Below are 22,695 nucleotides of genomic sequence, written 5' to 3' on the forward strand. Positions count from 1 at the left end.
ATGAATATATTGTACGTTAAGCAGAAGCGTTATCTGAGAAAAAAAAAGTAGTTCACCATCAGGGGCGCTGTATGACATACCAAATGTTTGATGTAGTAATTTTTCTGTGTGTGTGTAAGAAGGAGAAAAGCGACACAAGCATAAATAAAACATTTTTATTCACTTTAGACGGTACTGTTTAATGTCCAGCCTTTCATGCTGTGCCACACACTGCCTTCCTTTGCACAGCCTGTTCAACAACAGAACGCAGCTGGTCGGGACTGATGTTCTGCACATGCTGCATTATGCGCTCTTTATGTGCTGGCAAGTTATCACGATGATCCCAATAAACCATGATATTTTGAGAAGTCTCCAGAGCTCGAAGCCCGGGTCAGTCAGGTGAACGAGGCGGCCATGCAATGGATAGGTTTTCGTTAGATATTGTGCGTCATGCGGAAGCTATATCTGAGAAAAAAAAAGTAGTTCCAAATGCACCACCAGGGGTGCTTTATGACGTATCAAATGTTGATGTAGTAATTTTCCTGTGTGTGTGTGTGTGTGTGTGTGTGTGTGTGTGTGTGTGTGTGTGTGTGTGTGTGTGTGTGTGTGTGTAAGAAGGAGAAAAGCGACACAAGCATAAATAAAACATTTTTATTCACTTCCATTATGCATTCACAGACGGTACTGTTTAATGTCCAGCCCTTCACGGTATGCCATAAACTGCAAGGAATGAAGCTATAAACCCCCATCAGACAGTAATTTTGGGTGAATGCAAAGGAATCTGTTGGATTGCATGCGAGTTTTTGTGGCCCATATCCGGCAAATGTGGGTATTCGCAGTTCCGCTCAAGTGAAACCGAGCCTTATCTCGTCACAAAATGTTCTCGAAGAACCTCCTACAGATCGATCGATGTGTGGAGGCGCCCATTCTTCATGAAAATGACTTAATCCATGCGTAAGCACTGCTGTAGCTGTGACATAACAAATTTTTTATCACCTGGTGATAACTCTCGGCAGTAGCCGAGCAGGTCATAGAACCTGACTGGCAAATGTCCTCAAAGAATGCTCCAGTGATAAATGAAGCTGTAAATCCACTCTAGACAGTAACGTTTGGTGAATGCAAAGCAATCTGTTGGATAACATGCGGCTTCATGCGTTAGCAGTTAGCAATCTAATCATTGCTAACTGCTAACACATGAACATATGGTAAACGGCGTTTGGTCCATATCCGGTAAATGTGGGTATTCACAGTTCTGCTCAGGTGAAGCCGAGCCTCATCTCGCCACAAAATCATCCACGGCCAATCAGTCCAAGTCCACTCGAGCAAGGAATGTTAAAGTGAATGGCAGGCGACTTTCAAATTCCTGCGGAAGCAAATCCTGTGTCAGGATTATTTTGAATGAGTAGAAATTCTGAATCTTCCGGAGAATTTTCTAGACAGTTGTGTAAGACACATCCATATGTCTTGATACAGCACGTGCACTGCAGGACCCAACGCTGTTATTCATGCCCTGCTCCACAATGGAAGTAGCAATGTCATTCACTTGTTGTGAACTGATTTTTTTGTGACACTGCCTGGTCTAACTCCCAACGATCCATTTTCTTCAAAACGACTAATCATTCGTCGCATAGCACATGGAGATAGTGGACCTCGTCAACATTAGCGACGAAATTCACGGAGTGCAGCAACAACATTGCAATTGTTTAGGTATTACAGCATCATGAACAAAGCACGTTGGGACAAGATTAGTGCCATCGCTATGGACGGCATTAACAACCAGAAGGAAGGGAAGAATCCCGTGTACATCTTTTCAAATCCTGGCTGCTGCCGAGTTGTGTGATATGCAAACTCCATGCATTTGACGTTTACAACGTCCCCTAGTGTTGAATTCTGGAACTTTGTTTTCTCAGATATTGCTTCCGCATGACGCACAATGTGTTCCTGTAAACATTTAGCAATATTTTGATCACTGGATGGCGCTCCACAAGGCCTTAAACAGGAAAACTTTAATTTTGATTTCGCTGTAATGTAGCAATTTGTTTCTGTGAACGATACTATTGACCTTGGAAGGGTTCTGTCAAGATTATCATATTAAAATAAAATAACAAAATCTAATCATTGCTAACTGCTAACACATGAACATCCCAAACCTAGAAAACTGTCTTTCACTCTATCCTTCACTCTACTCCATTCTTCTCTTGAACCTGGTGTCCTTTGTAAACGATATGGTAAACGGCGTTTGCAGTTATTTATTTGTAAACTGTAATCCACACTGACGCATTGCCCATCCGAGAAATTATAGAAAATATAACAACAAAAGAAGAAAAAATTAATTAAATATGGTATTTGTTTGATGCCTTGTGTCGGAAAAGGCTATCTTTACACTGCCAATTGCTATGAATTTTTAATATGGTTTTTATGCACAGAGAATCGGGGGTTTTATTCAGTAGCTGAAAATATCATGAATCGTAAGTGATAAAAAATAGAAAAAATAAATGATAAAAAATTTGAATTAGCTATGTGTAGAACTACAGCATATCCCACGATTAGAGGCCAGTAAGAAGAGAAAGATAGTTGTATTCATTGCTCTTTTCCGTGTTTCCTTACATTTTCATTTCACTGCTGATGTCTAGGTTTATGTGCATAATCATGAAGCGAGTGTGCTGTGTTTCCCATTTGCATGTATTCTTCATCTGGTATGACTGTTTAGGAGGAAGGCGAGCTCCGAGTATCATGGAATAAAAATACTGTTGCCTTCACGTAAAACTGATTAATTCATCTTTAGTTCAAAATTCTTCATAAAGCTTTATTTCTCACATCCTAGGCGGGTTTCGTATCTAGGCATTTCCAGTCAGAGGATAGTTGTTCTTACAACTGCGTTAGGTATTATGCACATGCACTTCACTGAGCATTACGCCAATTGTACATAAATCGTTTAGCAGGTTAAGCTGAAAATTCAAAACTGATGCAACAAACAAAAGATATATCCTTAGAGTATAATCCCTTACGGAAAAAGTACATAGCTTCAGTTAGTGGTTGATAAAAGCTGCAGCTCTGTAGTATAAGTGCTTACGATACTAGTACCATAGCAGATAAACTTGTGTGGACACACTTTAGTTTAGTTTGATAAAGGGCTTATATTGGGTGCCTGGCTAGAGCAGAGCTGACTCTTTCTGAAAAGGTGGAATCAGTGGAAAAATAACCCACGTTGCTTGTCTAAGTAACTGTGGTCCTAAGACATTCTATCAGGAATGAGATCGCGTCGTATGAGAAGGCCTGCACGGACAAAACCGGACATTCATGTGTGCAGATGTTGACCAAAGCGTTTAATGAAGACTGTTCCTGACACATATCTAACCGAACTATATGCAGGGAATTGAAGAGGATTGGTATTGGCAGCCGCCTACCTATACAGAAACTTCTGATGAATAAAAGTTTCTAATTCAGTGGTCGCTATGTGTATTTCCTGGACAAATTAGGCTCTTGGACTATTTGGAGTTATTGCTGAAGTAGTTAAGGCTATGAGGCCACTGTTAACTTTATACGAATTTAATTCAAACAATGAAATATTTCTATAGGAAGTTGTGAAATGTTATTTATTTTTTAGATGTCTAAAATACAATTCTCAGAATAGAATTTTTAAGACACATATTAGAACATACAGAATTTTTTTTCGGTAATTATGAAATTTTAATTGATGGATACTCTGCGATATCCTATTTGATGATTAATTTTAATGGAGATATTTTATATAAATTTGATGGAACGCATAAATTCTAATGTTAATATATAATCTGTAAACCGAAATATAAAAGTATAAAAGCAGGTAATTGCTATCAGCAGTAAATGAAATGCAATAATTTTGCATAAAACCGTATTATACAAAACGACCTAAATAATGAGAATCTTGTGTAAAGGGGTAGAACAAGTTGCAAAATGTGGCATTTTCTTCTACACACTTGTTTAAAATGTATCAGATTGTATTTTATTGAGAGATTTTCGTTGAGAATCCCTTGTGTATATCTTTATATTTCTCAAAGTATTGCTCGAAAAGTCCAGAAAAGTTTTTTGTATATGGACTAAGCATCAGAAAATATATGATTTTTATTTTAGTTGCGTCACTTAGAGAAGTCGAATTATACATCTTTTAAAAATTGTTATTTTAAAAAGTTTTTTTTGTTCATCTTGATTTTATCTTCATCTTAAGTCCTTCTTTAGAACGTAGTACCATCTCTGCGACCAGACGCAGCTTATCTCTTTCATCTATCGATTCTAATGTGTAGTGACGTAGAATGTTGGCTAACGTAGTTTTTTCTTCAACCATAGCGTACTTCTGACCTGCATAAAATGACGTTATGTAAATGATATTATAACCTTTTTATCAAATAAAAATATCAGTTGTTTATTTTTTAAAAAAATGATAGCGCATTTATTTCATGAACTGAAATAAAAAATAATGACCCTCAAATAGTGATGGCTAACCTATGACAAGTATACCAGATGGATAGTTGGTTGACTGGCTGCTCTGCAGATGCATGAGATCGGCTGTCCCATTTTGTTGAAAAATCCCTATAAATATTCTTTGCATTCTATAGGGATTTGAACCCAGTCTTTCTTTCCGAAAACAAATATTACCACTCTTATGCCAGATGACCGAAAAATGTAAGGAACCTTTTTTTTTTGTAATACATTGATTGGTTTTGAAGAGGAAAAAATTACAGCGTATATTATGTTATGTAAACAAACGTTGGCAAAAGGTACCCATTACAGATAAATTTCATAGTGTGGCCGTATTAATGGACTAGTAGTAACTATTTTGCTGACAGGATTTCTGGATTATATAACCCTTAAACCACCAATGTCGCTATAGTAGCGTTTTTGCTTCCAGCCATCATTTTTTCTCGAATTCTAGTATAGGCATAGATGCCTGTCTTCAAGTTATTTTTTAGATGGACTTCATCCTGTAATTCTGGCTGTTATAAACTTAAAGTGATTCAAGAAGTACCATGTTAGTCTTCTAGTAACAGGGTTTTCGTATTATATAACCCTTAAACCACCATTGGCGCTAAGTCACTGTAGGTTTGGAATTTTTCTTTGGTTGGATTCATCTAACAAGAAACAAAATAGAGGAAAATACTAAACTGAAGTTATTTTAGATGGGGGAAGCAAGAATAGGGGCAAATACAGGACAGAGATAGACTCAATATTATTCTTAGCCGATTTTTTTAAGCTAGATTGAGTTAATAAATAGGTATACCAAAGACAAATCTACTGGATAAGTTATCTTATCTGGCGCGAATCGAAAATTCTCATATTTTTGTGTTTTTGGCAGGATTGCTAAAAACGATTTGACGTAAAGGGCTTGTAATATGGTACTAATGATTATTATATAAATACTTTTCCATGCCTGACACCTCTGGGTTTTGTAACGAATCGCAATTGGAAATATGATTTTGCTTATCAAATCTAAGTAAACCATTGGAAACTGTATACAATAAAAAGTATACTTAAAATATTGTTCTGCCAGTATAGTTCATTACAACTGATTTATTTACTCTCGGTTGTAAGCAATCATTATTGGCTTTTCATCAATCATAGTAATGTCTTTGGTGATTTCAGCTTGATTTTCAATTCTAAGATTTCTTTTAAATTTGTTTTTTTAATAATTTAGAGAGTTAAATATTAGGAAGAGAGAGATTGTAATAACATGAATAGTAAGCAAGCGTGATACTTTCCAAAAAAGCATGGCAATGTACAAAAAGAAAAAAAATTATTTTTTTTTGCACAGCGATGAAAACATTGACTGGATATCAATTAGTGATCCTAAATTTCTTTTCTTTTCATGATATTTGCAGACTACTGCTACTGTTAAGTTTTGGATGTTTAAAGTCTTCTTATTGACTGAAACATAATCCATGGAATGAGAAGTGTGTATGGAAGTTATAAAAATACGATGAAATGGCTTTCATTAAAATGATCATCGAAAGTCTTTGATTTTACCAAACCTTTTGGCATCTGATTCAACAGAGTATTACAGTGTATGAATAATAAGAATATTATATGCGTTATCTTATAGATAAGAGACAAGATTGCACAGTTTCCACACATTTCTTTCCCCACATGAAGTTCTAATGAACTAGAATGGTATATGGTACATCTTGTGGCAGCTAAATACAGTCGAAATACTTCAAAAATCTTATAAAACAGCACGGGAGCCATTCCAGCAGGACTCACATTCTTCACTATATGGCAGCTGTTTAAACAGAGACTCTCAGATTGTTCCTCTACTGTATATAGCAGCTGTAGTCCAGAAACTCATGAAAGAAATTAAATTTCACGGCATACAAATAGCTGCTTGAACCCTGATGACCCCATGATAGTGCTTTTCGGGCCATTCTAACACTCTGCAGAATATTGGATTAGGGAAATTAAGAGATTACCGGAGACTTCATCGTCCGTGGGAAAATTCTGACCAGCATTCAATTTTTGTGGTCAAACAGAACGATACTTACAGTACGCCTTTGCAGTTAATCAAGAACATCAACGACCACCAGCATGTTGTCCATGCGATTGAAGTTTTTGGACGTTTCTATTGTTGATATGAGTTGTACATTGAAAACAATTTGTACAGAATTACAGTACAGTATTGCACTTCTTGGATCTGATGAAATTTGTCGTCCGTAATTTTGCTTTTCAAGCCATTCTATTACCCCCAGAATAACAGATTTTATATCCTGATAGTGATGCATATGTCTAAGCCATATTTTATTATTTTGTAGAGATTTCTCCAAAACTGCATTACAAGAAGATAAATGATGCTGTATTTTTTTGTACAAAGAGAGTATTTATTTAAATAATCTCATTATGCCGAAAGAATAATATGTTATGTTTGCTTTATACTCACCAATGCAGCTTCTCGGTCCGGCTGAGAAAGGTACATATGCAAAAGGATGCCGACCAATACAGTTTTCAGTAAAGAATCTATCTGGATCAAACACCTCTGGATTAGGATAGTGTTCTGCATTTCGATGTAGCATATAGGTGAAGAGAATACAGGTTACTCCTTTGGGTATGACACAGCCATCTGTAGTAATGATAACGACATAATAAGTCTGCTTAAATAAATTTCTGGCTTGTGAATTGGAGAGAGCGAGAGAAAGAGAGAGAGCGAAAGAACATGCATTTGATTATAAAATCGTATGTATGCCAACTTATGTGTATTTTCTTGTATTGATGTACCTGTGCATTACTGTACGAAGCGCAAGGATTACAATGATGCCCTGGTCTTTATTATATGGGAAGGTGTTTCCTGAGTTTGTTTTTATTGGATGAAGTTAGATACCATCGTAATTCGATAAATAAAACGAGAAATCAATAAAAACGTAATCAACGTTTATTCTGTTGATGGGATTGAATTGTTACGGTGGTGATTAGTGTTTATATTGAGACGTACATCTGTAATTTCTGAAGAGTTTCCTACCTTTATGTTATCACAAGGTACCAGCTAGTTTATAGAATGTGTATATATATATATATATACATTTATAAGACCGTGATAGTTAGTCGATATTGTATGGAGGTGGCAGGATTTTTCTCCTTTAAAACTAAGAAACCAACAAGTAATCCACACACTGATAAAACAGATGATGGAGAGAGGATTATCTACCACATATTATGATAGTGCTACATGAAAAAGTTACATAATTATTAACTTCCTGTCAACAGTTTTCTTCCAAATGAATCAGTTATCTTCCAAGACCCCAACATTATCAGATCTTATATATTCAAGTTTTAAAAATTATCGTATTGTCATAGAAAGTAGTCATCGGTATCTTAGTATTCTGCTGAAATAAGGGAAAATGAACAAACTATTTACGAGTAGATATAAATGAATAAAATTAGTTTCTATCTCGAATGATCAAACCCCAATTAGGCTGTTGCTTTCTTATTTTTAGTAATAGTCACACATTCACTCTCGTCTTCCTGTTGTCTTGCACTACAAGAATTCGATCGAAATGAGTTAAATTTCTTTGCCTGATTTCGTTGGCTGGATTATTATTTACAGTCAGCGATTGAAGCATTTCCACGAAATGCATAACTGAAATAATTCTTATTAGAATGGTAACATTCATTCACCTTTTAATTTTAAATTATCCTCCCTTATCGAATTGTCTCCACGAACAAAGACTTCATAAGAAAAGAATTAAGCGTGCTATAATTAGCTTTCAGAAAAATCCTCATCTTCTTTTCCTGTTTAGACAAAAACTCGAAATCGTTTGAAGCAAGTTAAAAAAAAACAATAACTAGGAATCCCGCATAATGTACAAACACGTCTCTCTCTAAAGCTATTGTTCCCCTGTTTTCAGTTCTGCTTCCACTTCTTTTGCATTGGGATGGTTCTGTTGCATGATGTTTCATTCCGTGAGTAGCGATGCTTCTGTTGCATCGCTACTCACGGAAAACGCCACTGTCTTTGACTCTTACATTTTATCCAGTTATACAAAAGGTCTTAAGGTCCTGATGGTATTTATCCGATGATTACGAAGGTTTGGGATCCAGATTTGTTTCTATTCTATGTTACCCTTTCCTCTTTTCTCTTATTTCACTGGTAACTATTTGTGATTCAATTTGGGCATTAGCGCATGTACCATACAGTCCTAAGAACCGAGACTAATCTTTGTCATCAAATTATGCTAATTTTCTCTCACGTTTTTATAAAGTAATTGAGAAAATATTAACATTCAACTGCTATTCAAGTCGGAAACTGATCAGCTAATAAACCATCGCAAATATGGATTTTGTCACTATCGATCGACAGAGGATCTTACCCACTTATATCACTCACCATTGGATAAATTCCGTAGAAACGGTTTAGGGATGTGACATGTTTATTCTTAATATCTGTAAGGTATTTGATTGTGTTTCATAACAACTTTTAAAAACAACTTGATCACATAAAGCAGCAAAAAATGCTGCTTATGTTTTCTGTGTTTCATGTTTCTCTGTTCATGGGGAAATGGTATCGCTTATTCTCCGTCTCTCTTCCTTTTTTTTCTTTGCTGTTTAAAGACTTATGGTGGCTATTCTCAACTCGTCCATAGCTCAACTCCCAAACTACTGAACTATTTTTTAATTTCTTCATTTTCATTTGACTGTTTTTTTTTCGTTTTTTTTTTGAACAATCTTGCCACTTAGGCTGAAGGATTTCAAGTCCAATGTTAGAAACAAGTTTCGTATTTTTTCTATATAATCTGCTAGTCTTTAAATCCAATGTTTCTTATTTTGTAATATTTTTTTCTCAACTCTCTCTCTTTCCGCCCACGACATTAGTTTACTATATAAGTACATGTACATGCGTACATGTACATACATGTATTGTACATGTATGCATGTTTCATGTGATTATGTTAGCATTCTGACAAGTACGCTGAAGCGTATTAGAAGAATACTGAACACTGGGGATTATATAAATATTTTTTAATACTAAGAAACAATTTAGATGGTCTGACAATTACCACTGCATCCTTTCGTTTTATTCCAGAATTTCCCATAGTGAATTTATTTGAGTTGATAACCTGTTAATGAATATGCTTGTGTATTCCATCCTTATTCGTGGTTTCTCTTTATTTTACTTTACTCTTCACTAATTTATCAAAAACATAATAACATAAAACATAACAAACTAGGTTTGTCATGTTTTCTGAAAATGAAAGTTAAATAATGAATCCAAAAACTGGAAAACTATTCCTCTTACCTATTTCTACATCCTCTTCGATTTTACGTGCAATGAATGGCGCGGAGGGAAATATTCTCTGAGTCTCCTGCAGAAAAATAATCACACTGCATTATCAAAATCCAACATCCAGCTAAAGCAATCATATTGAAGAATTCAAAATCAGGAAAGAAATGATTCAAGACTTTTTTATTTTTAATGGAGAATCCATCCACAAGAGGTTGGTCAACCTATAGTACGCTAGTACCGTGGATGGACAATAAGGAAATTTAATCTGTATTAGGCTCATAAATATACTCAAAATCATTTGTGTGTGTGCGGATTATACCGGACAAAGATACATCTGTCACGTTTCTATTTTTCTCCAATCTGTAATGGTTTCTATAGTGGCACGCTTCAAATTGCGTTCAAAATAAAATTTACTGAGTAATATATTTTAAAAAAAAGAATACCCAACTAATAGCACCACTTTTAGTTTCTGTGCACTGAAATGCCGTTATATTTCGTTAATGTCACGATGATAATGTTGGTGTACATGATGAAATTAATGCTTTCAAAATAATATTTCTTTGTGAAATTTGTTCCTAACAAGGTGTCCATCAGTCTGTTTGTCTACAAAAATTACTTAGTTTCATTAAAATTTTAACTTTCAACTTGAGATTTGGCGGTGTTTAGTATACGCAAGTAAGACCTTTCCCCACCTCTTCCGAAAATCGCTCGAGGTTTTAACCATACACCTAGGAAAAATCGACAGTAGAAATAACACTGATTTATAAGATAATATGCTGGTTAAGATTTTAGGATTTAGGAATGAGATGATAGCAGTTGCTTGCTGTACTTTTTCGCTCCTCGAAGTCTTGAAATAGTCAGGGTGTACCTGCTAGCGATGATTTTACAAAAGTTGTTAGGGATAAGGAGTTCTGCATCATGAAATACTAATCTCTGTTATTACTTCTGTTATCATAAACTAACAAACCAGTTTTGATGATTTTTATGTAAAAGAGTTCGTTACGAACATCATTCGAAAGGTCGTAAAAATCGATCTTTCGACAGCACTTATGAAGTCTTTTATCTGTTTGGAAAAAATGTGTGAGGTCCAAGGGAAACTATTTCGAAAGCGCTCGTATCGCAGTCGCTGTAGACGAGAGTGATTTGTTTTCAAAAACATTGTTTTGATCGACTTTCATAAAAACATGACCAGTGTGTAGGAGTTAATACCTACGTGTACCAATGCCAGTAGAAGCTATGGATTGCTTCAAGTGTGATATTGTGGATTAATGAAAGGCATTATGTTTTCAGTTTTACTGTCGTGTTTCTGAGAGCTCAGTTGTACTGAGTGTTTCTGTCGTGTATCTGTAGTTGTGTTTTGCACATCAGTAAAATACGGTACTGTGGCTGCTTGAAGCTGAGATGTTGCTGCAATCTACCATATGATGGAATCACAGTAATGTGGTGCCGTTCGATTATTACGCGAAATTTTTTACGAACTCAAAGTTCTGATGTTATCTTCATGCATATTATTAAGTAATTATCAAATAAATAAGTAATCAGTGTTTAATGTTTTATGGAGAAATAGTCAGTCACAGTTATTTATGTTACCTTATTTACCACTAAAATTGCGCCTCCGAAATCTCATATGGACGTTTAAATAAACTTTATATATATAAGTTCCCTTGACCTTATAAGATCTATGTGTTTTTAAGACTACTTATGTATTGCTCAAGACTGTACTAAGACAATAAATCTATATCATTTTAAGTATGAAGACTTTCCTAACAAATTTGTGTTCTATCACTGATTAGGTTGGGAATGCAATTATTACTCATATTCGAAAGACTGTCCAATTTCTGCTTAAATTCATATGGAGGGAATGAGTGGGATCAATAAGTAGTCATTCTACAGCAACTATAATTCTCTAAAAACAATAGATATTCTCAAATGTTTTATTATTGGATAAAATATTTCCCGGCTATTAATTAATTTCGACTAAGATTAATTTCAAGTCTATATTAATAATACATTAATTTTCATCTCTTCTACTTTTATATTTAACCGTAAGCTTATTATTGGAAAACAAAAAATTATATATATCATGGCCTTTAACAGCCTATGGATATGGCGTCTGCATTCATAGCACTAGGTCACCCGAAGAAAACCGCTACAAGTTCGATTCTAGTCGCTGACTTAAGAAACTTTTCCCTAAGTCTTTCTTCGACCGGTTCCTGGAACAAACACCTACTGGCAAGTAGGGTTCCTCTCTCTCTTCTTATTTCAGTATTCTTGATGTTAAGTTAATATGTGCTCTTTCCATAAACAATAAGAATTGAATTATGAAAAATAAATAAATTCGTCAGATTTATTTATTAGAATCCGATATATTTTCTACCTCTTATTTGATGACTGTCATATTTAACACTAAATAAGATTCTGATAATATTAACCAGCCCATTAAAGGGGATGTAAAATTATCTTAAAATTTTATATATATCTCTCTCTACAAGATTCTACAAGATTTCTCAAAAATTGCAGGAATTTATTGCAAAAAATTGCAAAAATTAGATCAACGAACTTTTTCTAATGCCATTTAATATCAGTGCATAGAAATATTAAAATGTCTGAGCTTTCCCCCCCCCCCCCTTATCTTTTACTAATTTGTTTTCCGCTTCTAAGAAATCTACAACGTAAGGAAATTGCATCACCAACTGTCTATTTTATTTCTTTACTTCGACCCTGAATTTTCATAAAAGAAAGAGAAATGTACCAACTTATTATTGTGATGTGTATGACTTGAAAAACGTTGCTGCATTCTGATAACCCATTAACTCTGCTTGTATCATTAAAAAAAACTATTTTAAGTACCATTTCTTTGTCCAACTAAAATTATGCCTTAATGGAACAAGGATTACAAAGCTTTGTAAACGTTATTATGTGATTCCAACAGTCATAATAATAATGCATTTCATACTTGTGGTTTTAACAGCTTTACTCAAGCAGCTGGAACTAATTATTCTAACCAGTCTGACACGTCAAGAACAGCATATGTTTTAAAAGCGCACAATAATTTTGTATTCTTGTTTATATTATTTTATTTTCATTTTGATATGTACGTTTTTTCTCGAATTTTCCATACACGGTCATAAGATAAGATGAGCCAGGTATTTTGGATCATTCTTCCTTCTCGTGTGTCTACCAACCCTCATCCAACGTTTCATATTTTCCCAATGATGTTCTTTTGGCTTGACATCGAAACTTTGTGCAAGACACTCAAGTTATTTTTTTTAATTATGCGCACCTCCTCCCCCCTCAGAAAAAAACATAATGATGGCTATATGAGATTAACAATTGTCGCATTGGCATCGAAATGTCTGTTGAGTGATACTGCATATAGAAAGCATTAATGGTATCTCCAAACCATTAAACGTCTTCCACCATTCTTCACAGTTAAGAAGATGCTCTAGAGCAGAGGTTGGCAACGTAGTGCCCGCGGGCGCCATGGCGCCCGCAGTGAATTTTAGTGCGCCCTCAGAGAAATTATTGTAAACTGCTTTGGAGCTCGCAGCAGTAATTTTGCAGCGTAGATCAGTATATCTGAGAGATACATTCATTACTAGTATGTGCTAAAATGCAAGATAACATAAAGAAAAACACCGCAAATATAATACATGATGGTACAAATTAAGTGAATATTGAATCCAACATTATTTCATATCCGAATATACAAACTACAAGAGTTTCGTGCCGAATATATAGAAACTAAAAGTTTCGGCGGATCTCTTTCCTTAGTATTTTCCATAAATGTAAATTACATCTTGCAGAGGTCAGCAACCTTTTTAATATGAAGAGCGCAATATAAAATTTGAAACTTACGGAGGACTCATGACACAGGCATTTTTTCTCTCATTTCACGCTTAGAAATTCTATGATTAGTTGTTTTTAAGTAAAATTAGATTTCAAATTTTACCATTATTTTATTTACCTAGCTTTTACAACATATTTTTGTCACATATGAATGAATATAAAATACCATAAAAAATAAAAATAAAAAATGAATACAAAAAGAATATTCATGTTAACAATTAGCATGTATCTGTCAGATCAGATGCGAGCGTCTTGCTTTATCAATCATAATGGCAAATGTATTTGTTTATTATGCAATAATAGTGTGGCTATTTCTAAAAAAAAGTAATACAGAAAGACATTTCAAAACCATTCATGCCAATTGTAATTTTAAGTTTAATTATTTAAATCAGGAGGAGTCGGCAACGCAGCGCCCGCGAGCGTCATGGCGCCTACAGTATTGCGCCCTTCATATTAAAAAGGTTGCCGACCACTGCTCTAGAGCATAAGGCATTCCCCACATATCTTTCAAGCCAATATCCTTTCCTCCCCTCCCTTCGATCATAGAAGGGTGTAGTGTGATTCATTCTTCCATATATTATTGGCTTTTGATGTTCTGCGAACAAATCACAATGTTATTTACACCATCATAGCCTGTCCTGTTAAATTCCATGCATGACGTCTGGTTTCTTCGTCGGTAGAAACCAACACGCTGCAGAGTTATGGTATTATTATTAACCCCAACCCCCGTGTAGACTGTTTCTAATTCCTGATTGGTTGTTTCCATATGAGATTGGCGGTATTTCCATACCATGCTTTCCATGCGCGCGCGCGCGTGTGTGTGTGTGTATTGGGGTGGGGTGGGAGAGTGAAATAAGTTGATCTTATTGTCTATTCACTGTATGTATTGCGTCTTATGATTAAATAAAGCTTAGTGTCCAACTGTATCATGATATACCCTAACTCTTGTCAAGCCTATCGAATATCTTTCCCTTATTGAAATCATGTTTTTTTCTACCATTTCCAACTTCTATATCATATAATTCAGAGAGAGAGAAATAATGGACTACTGTATACTCCTAATCTTTTCCTAAAGAAATATGATAATACTTATTATAGATGATAATAATTATAATACCGACAATCTTGTGAATGAGAGTGTCTTACTTGTGAGACAAAAACAAAATAAATGGCTGATGGCAGGAAATAATAATAATAAGAAAAAAAAAAGAAAGTAGAAGTGGAAAGAAATTTAATTCTATTCCGGACGAGTTTTAACTCTCGAAATCAAATAGTGCATCATCGAACTTTTGGCTGTATTTAAACATGGACAAATTCCAGAAATATTTTTAGAAATTTTACGCACCAGAAATGGTTTTTATAGTAATACTGTAATCGCAAGCTATATCCTTTTGGGTTCCTCCGGCAAATTTAATTCTTTCGACTTACCAAAATGAACTCATAAATTATTGAAAAAAGTACAGGTGCTCATATTTTATATACTGCAGTATACAGGATGTGTTTTGATAATTATAAAATCTCACCTTTAGTATGCACTCCAGATATTTCATCTCTTTTAAGTCGTCCGGTGTAATAGGTCGGTCGACATCATTGTTAAATATAGAGTCTATTTCTTCGTGAGCTTTTCGCTGTATTTCTGGATATAGTCCTAAACAATACATAGCCCAGCTGATCCCTACGGCAGTAGTGTCATGACCCTGAAAATAAATAAAGACCTTATATTAGAGATGTTATGAACTCAATAGAATTGAAAGCTTAAGAGAATATGATTAAACATCTACCCTTTTTATCGGTATACGTATAAAATACGCAGTAGCTGGATGTTTCAAGTATCAGAAGCTCACCTAATCGTTTCATGTAGTTTACTGAACAGAATATGTTACTTATTGGACTCTGATAGTTTAAATGGTAGAAATGACGGGTAGCCTTGTAAGTTTCTTGGTCGAAACCACAGATTAAGTATTTTTACAGAAACACAAGATGCTGTTTTCTTTGTCCGGTGTGAGACTGTTATCCTGCTTATGCAAGATGGTAGAGATCTTTAAGTACCTTGAAAAAGTACCATCTTTAGTCTTTAGAATGGAAAAATGGATTAGCTGACGTTTAATTTACCACAGTATTAAACGCATAATAACTTTACAACCCTTCCGTAGACTCGATTTACTTAAATAAAAGTGGTGTTCATTGAGTTTCAGTTTGGTTGTAATTACGGTAGAAGGAACTAAAGCCATGAGATCAGTGTATTCATGTTAACTGCGTGTGTTCTCCGGCCTGTTTCTCTGGCATGCCAGATGAAGCTGTGAGTTTTCAGAAAATAAACATGCGAACACTATCTGAGACCGGCTAGCTCACTTTCACTTGAAATGCGTTACAAAGTTCCCAAAGTCCCAAACAGGACTGGAACTGAGGTTCATTCCGAATGAAGGGCAAATGTCAAGAGATAACACGACATGCGCCCTTTGTTTGAAAGAATTGGGCTACGCGAGCGCATTAACACGAATCAAAGTAATATGTCACAATGAACGTATGGGTCATGGCATTGACAGGGTATTAGTAGCAGCAGCGCATCATCTATGATTCACACACTTAACTGTACTGAAAATGAATGACATAAGAAAATGGCTTCATTGATGTCACAACCTTCTCTGATAACAAACATTTAGTGAAATGAGTCATAGTATGTATTCTCCTCATCGATGAATAAATCAACCGGATGTTGAGATTTATGCACCGATTCTCTTCATTTTAGTGGCATGTTTTAATTTACAACGTATTGTCATAAATGTTAGTTTTGCTAGCTCAATCTACCTGTTCCGTTTTCTAAATTACCAAGATTTAATTTCTTAAGAGCTTTCATAGAATCAACTCCTTTAAGATTACTTGCAATTGTCTCTCTTTATATTTAATTGCTGTCTCTACACAAATTATTCATAAAAAATCAGCTAATGCCTTTTATTCCCTAATAGAGATTAGGCGAGGCCTTTATACCCTATCTAGCTTTCGGAGACTGAGTGGGCAGTTCAATCTCCATCGGTAGCCAATTAGAGATAGCTAGCCCATGTCTATCACTAATTATAGGCGGCTACTGATGAAGAGACTAGCAATCAAGTGCTGCCATCTCTTGGTGCCTAACCCCTAACAGGATATGTTATTGTCTGAAATAATGTGGGTACTACGGTCGATTTTCTTGTGTTTACGGGACGAAAAACCCGAGTTTCCGGGAAGAAAAATTCGCTTGCCCATGCCAGAGATCGACTAACTCGGGAACCGGTCGAAGATAGGCTTAGAGAAAGTTCCTCCAGTCGGCGACTAGCCTTGAATCTAGGTCTAACTTCGAGCGGCCAAGCGCAGAGGACGCAAGCGTCACTTCCACTGAGCTACACAAAATATTTAATACGGAAAATTCATTCTAATCCATGTAAGGCTTAGGATGTTAGAATACATTAGAAAAAAGTTTTTCCATTGCTTGTTTGTTTCTAAAAATTGTTATATTTAATTACACACAATACTTTTTAATACTTTATATTTTAAAATTGCCACGGTACAAATGAAGACGATTACAGCCATTATTGTAGAAACCACAATGAAACACAAGACAACAGTAGTCTAAAATAATTTATATTGTATCTCTTATGCTATGTCCTTCAGCAGTGTTGACATTCATTATCATTTTTCACCACTAATGATCAAGTCTTTTATAATTTTTCTGTCTACTAAAAGCAACTTTCCTTGACGACTTTCCTTGACGTCTGCATTTCTCTTACATTGCTTTTCTTCTTCTTTTTTTTTAATTAAGTAGGTCATGGTGTCTACAAATTACTGTCAAAACGAAAAAGGCTAGAATGCATTAAGGTACACAAACAAACCCAAAGAAGTACTTTCTCTCTGCTTCGGTTTTGAATAGTTATAGGAACATCCGTTTTGTACTTTGTCCTTACGCACCCAATCGCTTACACTTTCGAGTTGCATTTTAATTCACTGTTACCTTCATCTGTCATTCAGAGTAATATTTTATATTCATACGTTTCTTTTTTTAATCACAAAGACTGTTGCACAATTCCGAACAGCTCTTATCTCTTGTTGGAACATTCCAGTTCTACTTGGCCATGATAATTGTTATTAGAAATATTATACTGCTGATGACCTTAGTATCAAGTATAGCAAACGAGGAAATATTATATAAAAGTCTACCATATATAGTTTAAAATGATAAGAATGGCAGATTACTTTTTACACAAAAAATCATGAATATCTACTATAAAAGGAATATATTTGTGACTTATATCGATAGTCATTTTTATGTCAAAAATGTTATTTTGGTTCTGAAAGGTAAACATAAATTGCGGTGCTATAGATTTATTTCTAATCATAAAAAAAGATAGTTTCATCCCTAAGAAAAGGCCTTAAAATTACAGCAGATTTTGAAAGAATTTATTGTTCTGAAATGAAATCTAAGTAGTTTTTAACCATTCTTCTTGCCTTACATATGACATACATAATTAACCTGTATAAAAACAGGAACAACAGAATACTTCAAAAATGCAAGCAAGCATCATAGTATAATCAAGAGAGTAAGCATTACTACCTTACGAGAGCAGAATATGCAGACAGCACACACACACACACACACACACACACACACACACTGCCCATTTCATTTAATAGCTGGAGGTTGTGCCTTCGTTCTATTTCTTTGACATCTTAACCTTAAACTACTCTTTTGAGGACCTTGAAGCACACTAGATTCAGAATCACTCCTAAGGGGTGTCATCGACATCTGGTGACATGCTTTTCCGTGTTTGAGAAAGCTAGTGTTACACGACGAAAGTCAACTCCTGCTATATGGAAACTTGTGCAACGATATGTTAAATGTAAAACCGAAGGGGTTTCATGATCACAGAGGAATTAAAATTTAACATTCTAAGAATTATTTATTGGCCGTTTTATAAACTGTACCCATTATTTTCCGGTTATCTATTTCTTATTTAAGAAACCTTTCAATTTATTATACGTAAATATTCATATTAATATGGACTTTTTTTTTTGGAAATCTTTGAAAGAATTAAAACTGCAGCAATTATCAAAAATGACTTCTTATTTGAGTCTGTTTTTGAAATATAGCATCAGCATTACTAATCATCTAATTTCCTATCCCGGTAAGTATGATAAATCCATTATTAAGTTTATTGAGCTAACTTAGTGGCTTTTGATGCGGGTATGAAATTTTGGTATTCCCTGTGGTATGGATGTGAAAGCTGGACCCTGAGAAAGAGTGAAAGAAGGAAGATAGATGCATTTGAATTATGAGTTTGGAGACGCTTACTAAGAAGACCATGGACTGCAAAGCAAACCAATAAATCAGTGATAGACAGAATAAAGCCAGATTGCTCCCTTGAAGCTATGATCATCAAGCAAAAATTGTCATTTTTGCTTGATGATCATAGGACATATTATTCGGACATATTATGCAAGCAACTGACAGTCTGGAGAAGATGATGATGCTTGCTAAAGTTGATGGAAGCAGCAAAAGAGGAAAACCAAGAATTAGATGGGTGGATGGAGTTAAAGAAGCAACTGGAATGCGCTTGGAAATTCTGAAAGATATGGCCAGGGACAGATCTGAATGGAAAATGTATGTTCATAGAATCACCAGGAGTCGAAAACTGCTCGATGGAACATAACAAGAACAAGAACAAGAACAACAACAACAACAATGAAATTTTGATTATTCCTCTGTATATGGGAGGGAGAAAGAGAAAGAAACGTACTTACAGCAAACATGAAGCTGTCAACTTCCTCTTGAATGTCGTCCTCCGAAAGACTCTGGTCAGCAAGGTGGTAATGCAATAAAAGATCGAGCAAAGCTTGCCTCTTATTATCGCTGGTGTACTTTGAACCTTCTTCTATCGTGATTTTCTCTAATCCATCTTTTCTTATGGTTTCTGACTTTCTCTCCCTAATTACCTGAAACAAAGGGAAAAACAAATAAGGAACAGTTACAAACATGCTTGATAACTAGACCTTATCAAGCATGTTTGTTTGATAACTGATGTTACAGCAATCAATCATTCTAAGATCACTGTCGATTACTTTGCATTCTGATTTTGTCTTACATATCATGGTAATCAATTTTTATTTTCTTGGCATAATATGCTATTTAATGTCATTGAATGCTATGTAGTTTTATTTTTCCAAATATTCTTACCTTTCGTGTAAAATGATCCATTATATCTGTGTGCTTTTTGAATTCTTTTCCTGTAGGCGTCTTAAAATATATAAAATCTGACCACATCCATGGACGTATATTGCGGGCGATAAAAGCTTCGCAAACACTGTGTAAATGGAAAAGAAGAAAGAAAATATCTTGGCACGTATTACTTATTAAGCGGTTGGCATTTCAAAAATTAACATAATTAAACCACATATATGTAATATCATACATTCAGAGGAAGAATTATAGAATATATATATATATATATATATATATATATTAATATATAATTTGTTCTATTAATAAATAATAGAACAAATTAATCCGAACAAGTTGAATATTCGTCAAGTTTTTGGTTTTAGTTTGGCTTTTTTCATTTCACAATAATTTTGGTTGAGTGCTGCGAGTTTTAACTGTATCCGATGCTTATTAATGGTGTTGTGCGTTTTTGACAGTGTAAACAAGTTGATATTTCTAGTGTTTTATTCATTTTGTGTATCTATAAAATAGATACATCTCCAAGAAAGCGCTCAAAAATATGTATTCTTTCTCAGCACACATCCATGATTCAAAGACAAATTGGGCAATGAGTGTGGTGTTCTTTTGGGTACTGTTAATGCTATTTTAAGGAGATTTAGGAAGACCTGTACCTTGTCTCCTGACAGAAAAGGAAAACGTGGGCGAAAAAAGGAAAACTACAGTTACTCAATATCGTTTACTAATTAGGAAATGCAAAATAAATCCAAGATTGTGTGTTGTAGATTAAATAGAGACTTCACAGCTAGTGGGATTGATGTTTCTGACATGACAGTTTGTCGAAGATTATTAGAAGCAGGGAGGACTGCCCACATACCAAAAAAAAAAGAAACACCTGTTGACGAAGGCTCTGCAGAAAAATAGGCTCTAGTGGGCAAAAGTTACAACAATTGGACTGTTGGGAAGTGGAAGATCCTATTCTCAGATGATAGCCATTTCGTTGTACAAAGAGAGCGAGTATCCTATGTTTGCAAATCAGCGGCTGAGAGAACTTCCCACCACACACACCTTCAACAAGCTCCTAACACCCGGCTAAGAAGATGCTCTGGGTTTTTTGTTTACACATGACGGTCCAGAATCACTTGTGCCTAGTGCCGGTATGATGAAAAGTGACCAATACATAAAAATATTGGAGAAAAGAGTGGTCTCACTGATCCAGAAAGACAAAGAACTTCCTACAGGATCTCGCTCCATGCCACACTTCGAAAAAAGGGAAAGAGTTCTTCAAAAATCACAACATCCGATTATGTCAGTGGCCAGGTAACTCTCCTGACATTAGCCCAATAGAACATTTGTGGGCCATAGTGAAAAATAGACTTGGGAAATTAAATTGTGATAACAAAGGTTAATACAATCCATTATAAAAGTATGGTTTCGAGATGCAGAAATAACAAAAATGTGTTCCACGTTGGTAGAACACATGCCTAAACGAATTAATGAACTTATTAGGAACAGAAGTACACATATAAATCATTAGGTAAAGTTAAAGTTTAATTTTTGTACTCATTTTCTTGCGAAATTAAAATTTTTCCTTAATTTTCCTGTATTTGGATTAATTTGTTCGCTACTCATCTCATCTTCCTTTTATCCTCTTTTTCCCTTACGGTGTCGAGGGTTTATTAATCATCGGACGTCAAACCGTTCACAGGATAAGATGGTCAGCCCTACGCCCCTGTGTATCCTATGTCCTGTAGTGTTGAGTTCTCAAGGCTGGTTTGCCTTTTGCGGGATGAAAAACCCCAGGATAAACTGGAAAAAAACCCTACTGTCCACGCCCAAGACCAACTAACTTGGCTATGGCTGAGGAAGATCCTTCAGCTCCTCACCTCACTGACGGGAATCGAACCTAGGACACTCCTCCCCCAGGCATATGGTTGCGAAGCGCCAGCCACTAGGATAACCGTGCGGACATCTACTATTTGTTCGCTACTGTGTATATAAATGCAAACGTTTTAGCAGTTTATCCAATTTTTCATAGTGGTTCGTGGTAATTGTTAAATATTCCGATTACAGCTTCGTTCATATTTTTTAAGGTATTCTGTGAATCATGACGCATGATTTTGACAATGCAAGAAACTTAGTTTAATAATCTCCAGCGTTTACATTTATTTTTTTTTATGATAATCCCAACAACTAAAAGTGAAAAACACGTCCACAGTCATATATTGGATAGGCTAAGGGTTAAATAATTCTGTAACCGTGCTCTTGATACCTTTTTCAAGCTACGCTACTTTATGTACCATACAGAGAGCTCTGAAATCCGTCATTTTCCTAAAGGTATTCCAGAATTTCATACTACACTTAGGCTTGATCCTTGCTGTTTGAAGAATGAATCGATAGATTATTAATTTGACCGGTCAGGCCAGAATACCAATCTGCTAACATTCGGTTATGTAACAATTTGATTCTTACATAAAAGCTGTCAGTATGTTTAAGACCTTGTTGAATTGCAAGAGGAATTCTAAGATTAATTACAAGAATTTGTCGATTGGAATGACGACTGAAGCAGCTAAAGCTAAGAACTGTTAAATGCATACATATTCTCCTTCATTTCGTCTGTTTTGCAGGAGAAATCCTTTCACCTTCGTAAGCCAATAGCTAACTTACCTTCAGTTAAGAATAATAACAAATAAAAATAAGATAGTAAAAGTTTTTAGGCATCCTATAAGGGATTTGAGGTCCTGTCATTTCAAAGAAAGGGCTTCTTTGGTGTCAACGACGACATTGTTGATCACAAGACGAACACTAGAAGTAGCTTTGTTATTAAGATTGCACTTGCAAGATATGGATTTGCCCAAGGAATGAAAACTGAAGAGTAAAAGTGGAGTATCGTTAGTTTTTTCTACGACCGAAACACGCTAACGATTATCTATAACAC

General features: G+C 35.1%; 1 protein-coding gene across 1 annotated transcript in view; it reads right to left on the reverse strand.

Annotated features, from left to right (window-relative positions):
- Positions 1 to 4,159: 4,159 nt before the first annotated feature.
- The window catches only part of LOC150095868 (cytochrome P450 4c3-like), a 125,559-nt gene continuing 107,023 nt past the window's right edge, over positions 4,160 to 22,695 (reverse strand). The window contains exons 6-11 of the mRNA XM_090409550.1: positions 19,776 to 19,902; positions 19,343 to 19,534; positions 15,094 to 15,267; positions 9,734 to 9,800; positions 6,884 to 7,063; positions 4,160 to 4,317 (exon numbers count right to left, since the gene is read on the reverse strand). Of these exons, the coding sequence (XP_090265676.1) occupies positions 4,160 to 4,317; positions 6,884 to 7,063; positions 9,734 to 9,800; positions 15,094 to 15,267; positions 19,343 to 19,534; positions 19,776 to 19,902 (898 nt within the window). The remainder of the gene's footprint in view (positions 4,318 to 6,883; positions 7,064 to 9,733; positions 9,801 to 15,093; positions 15,268 to 19,342; positions 19,535 to 19,775; positions 19,903 to 22,695) is intronic.

The sequence above is a fragment of the Typopeltis vanoorti genome, chromosome 19 (genome assembly GCF_054136105.1).
Source record: "Typopeltis vanoorti isolate ZY-2024b chromosome 19, IOZ_Tvanoo_1.0, whole genome shotgun sequence".
Taxonomy (NCBI): domain Eukaryota; kingdom Metazoa; phylum Arthropoda; class Arachnida; order Uropygi; family Thelyphonidae; genus Typopeltis; species Typopeltis vanoorti.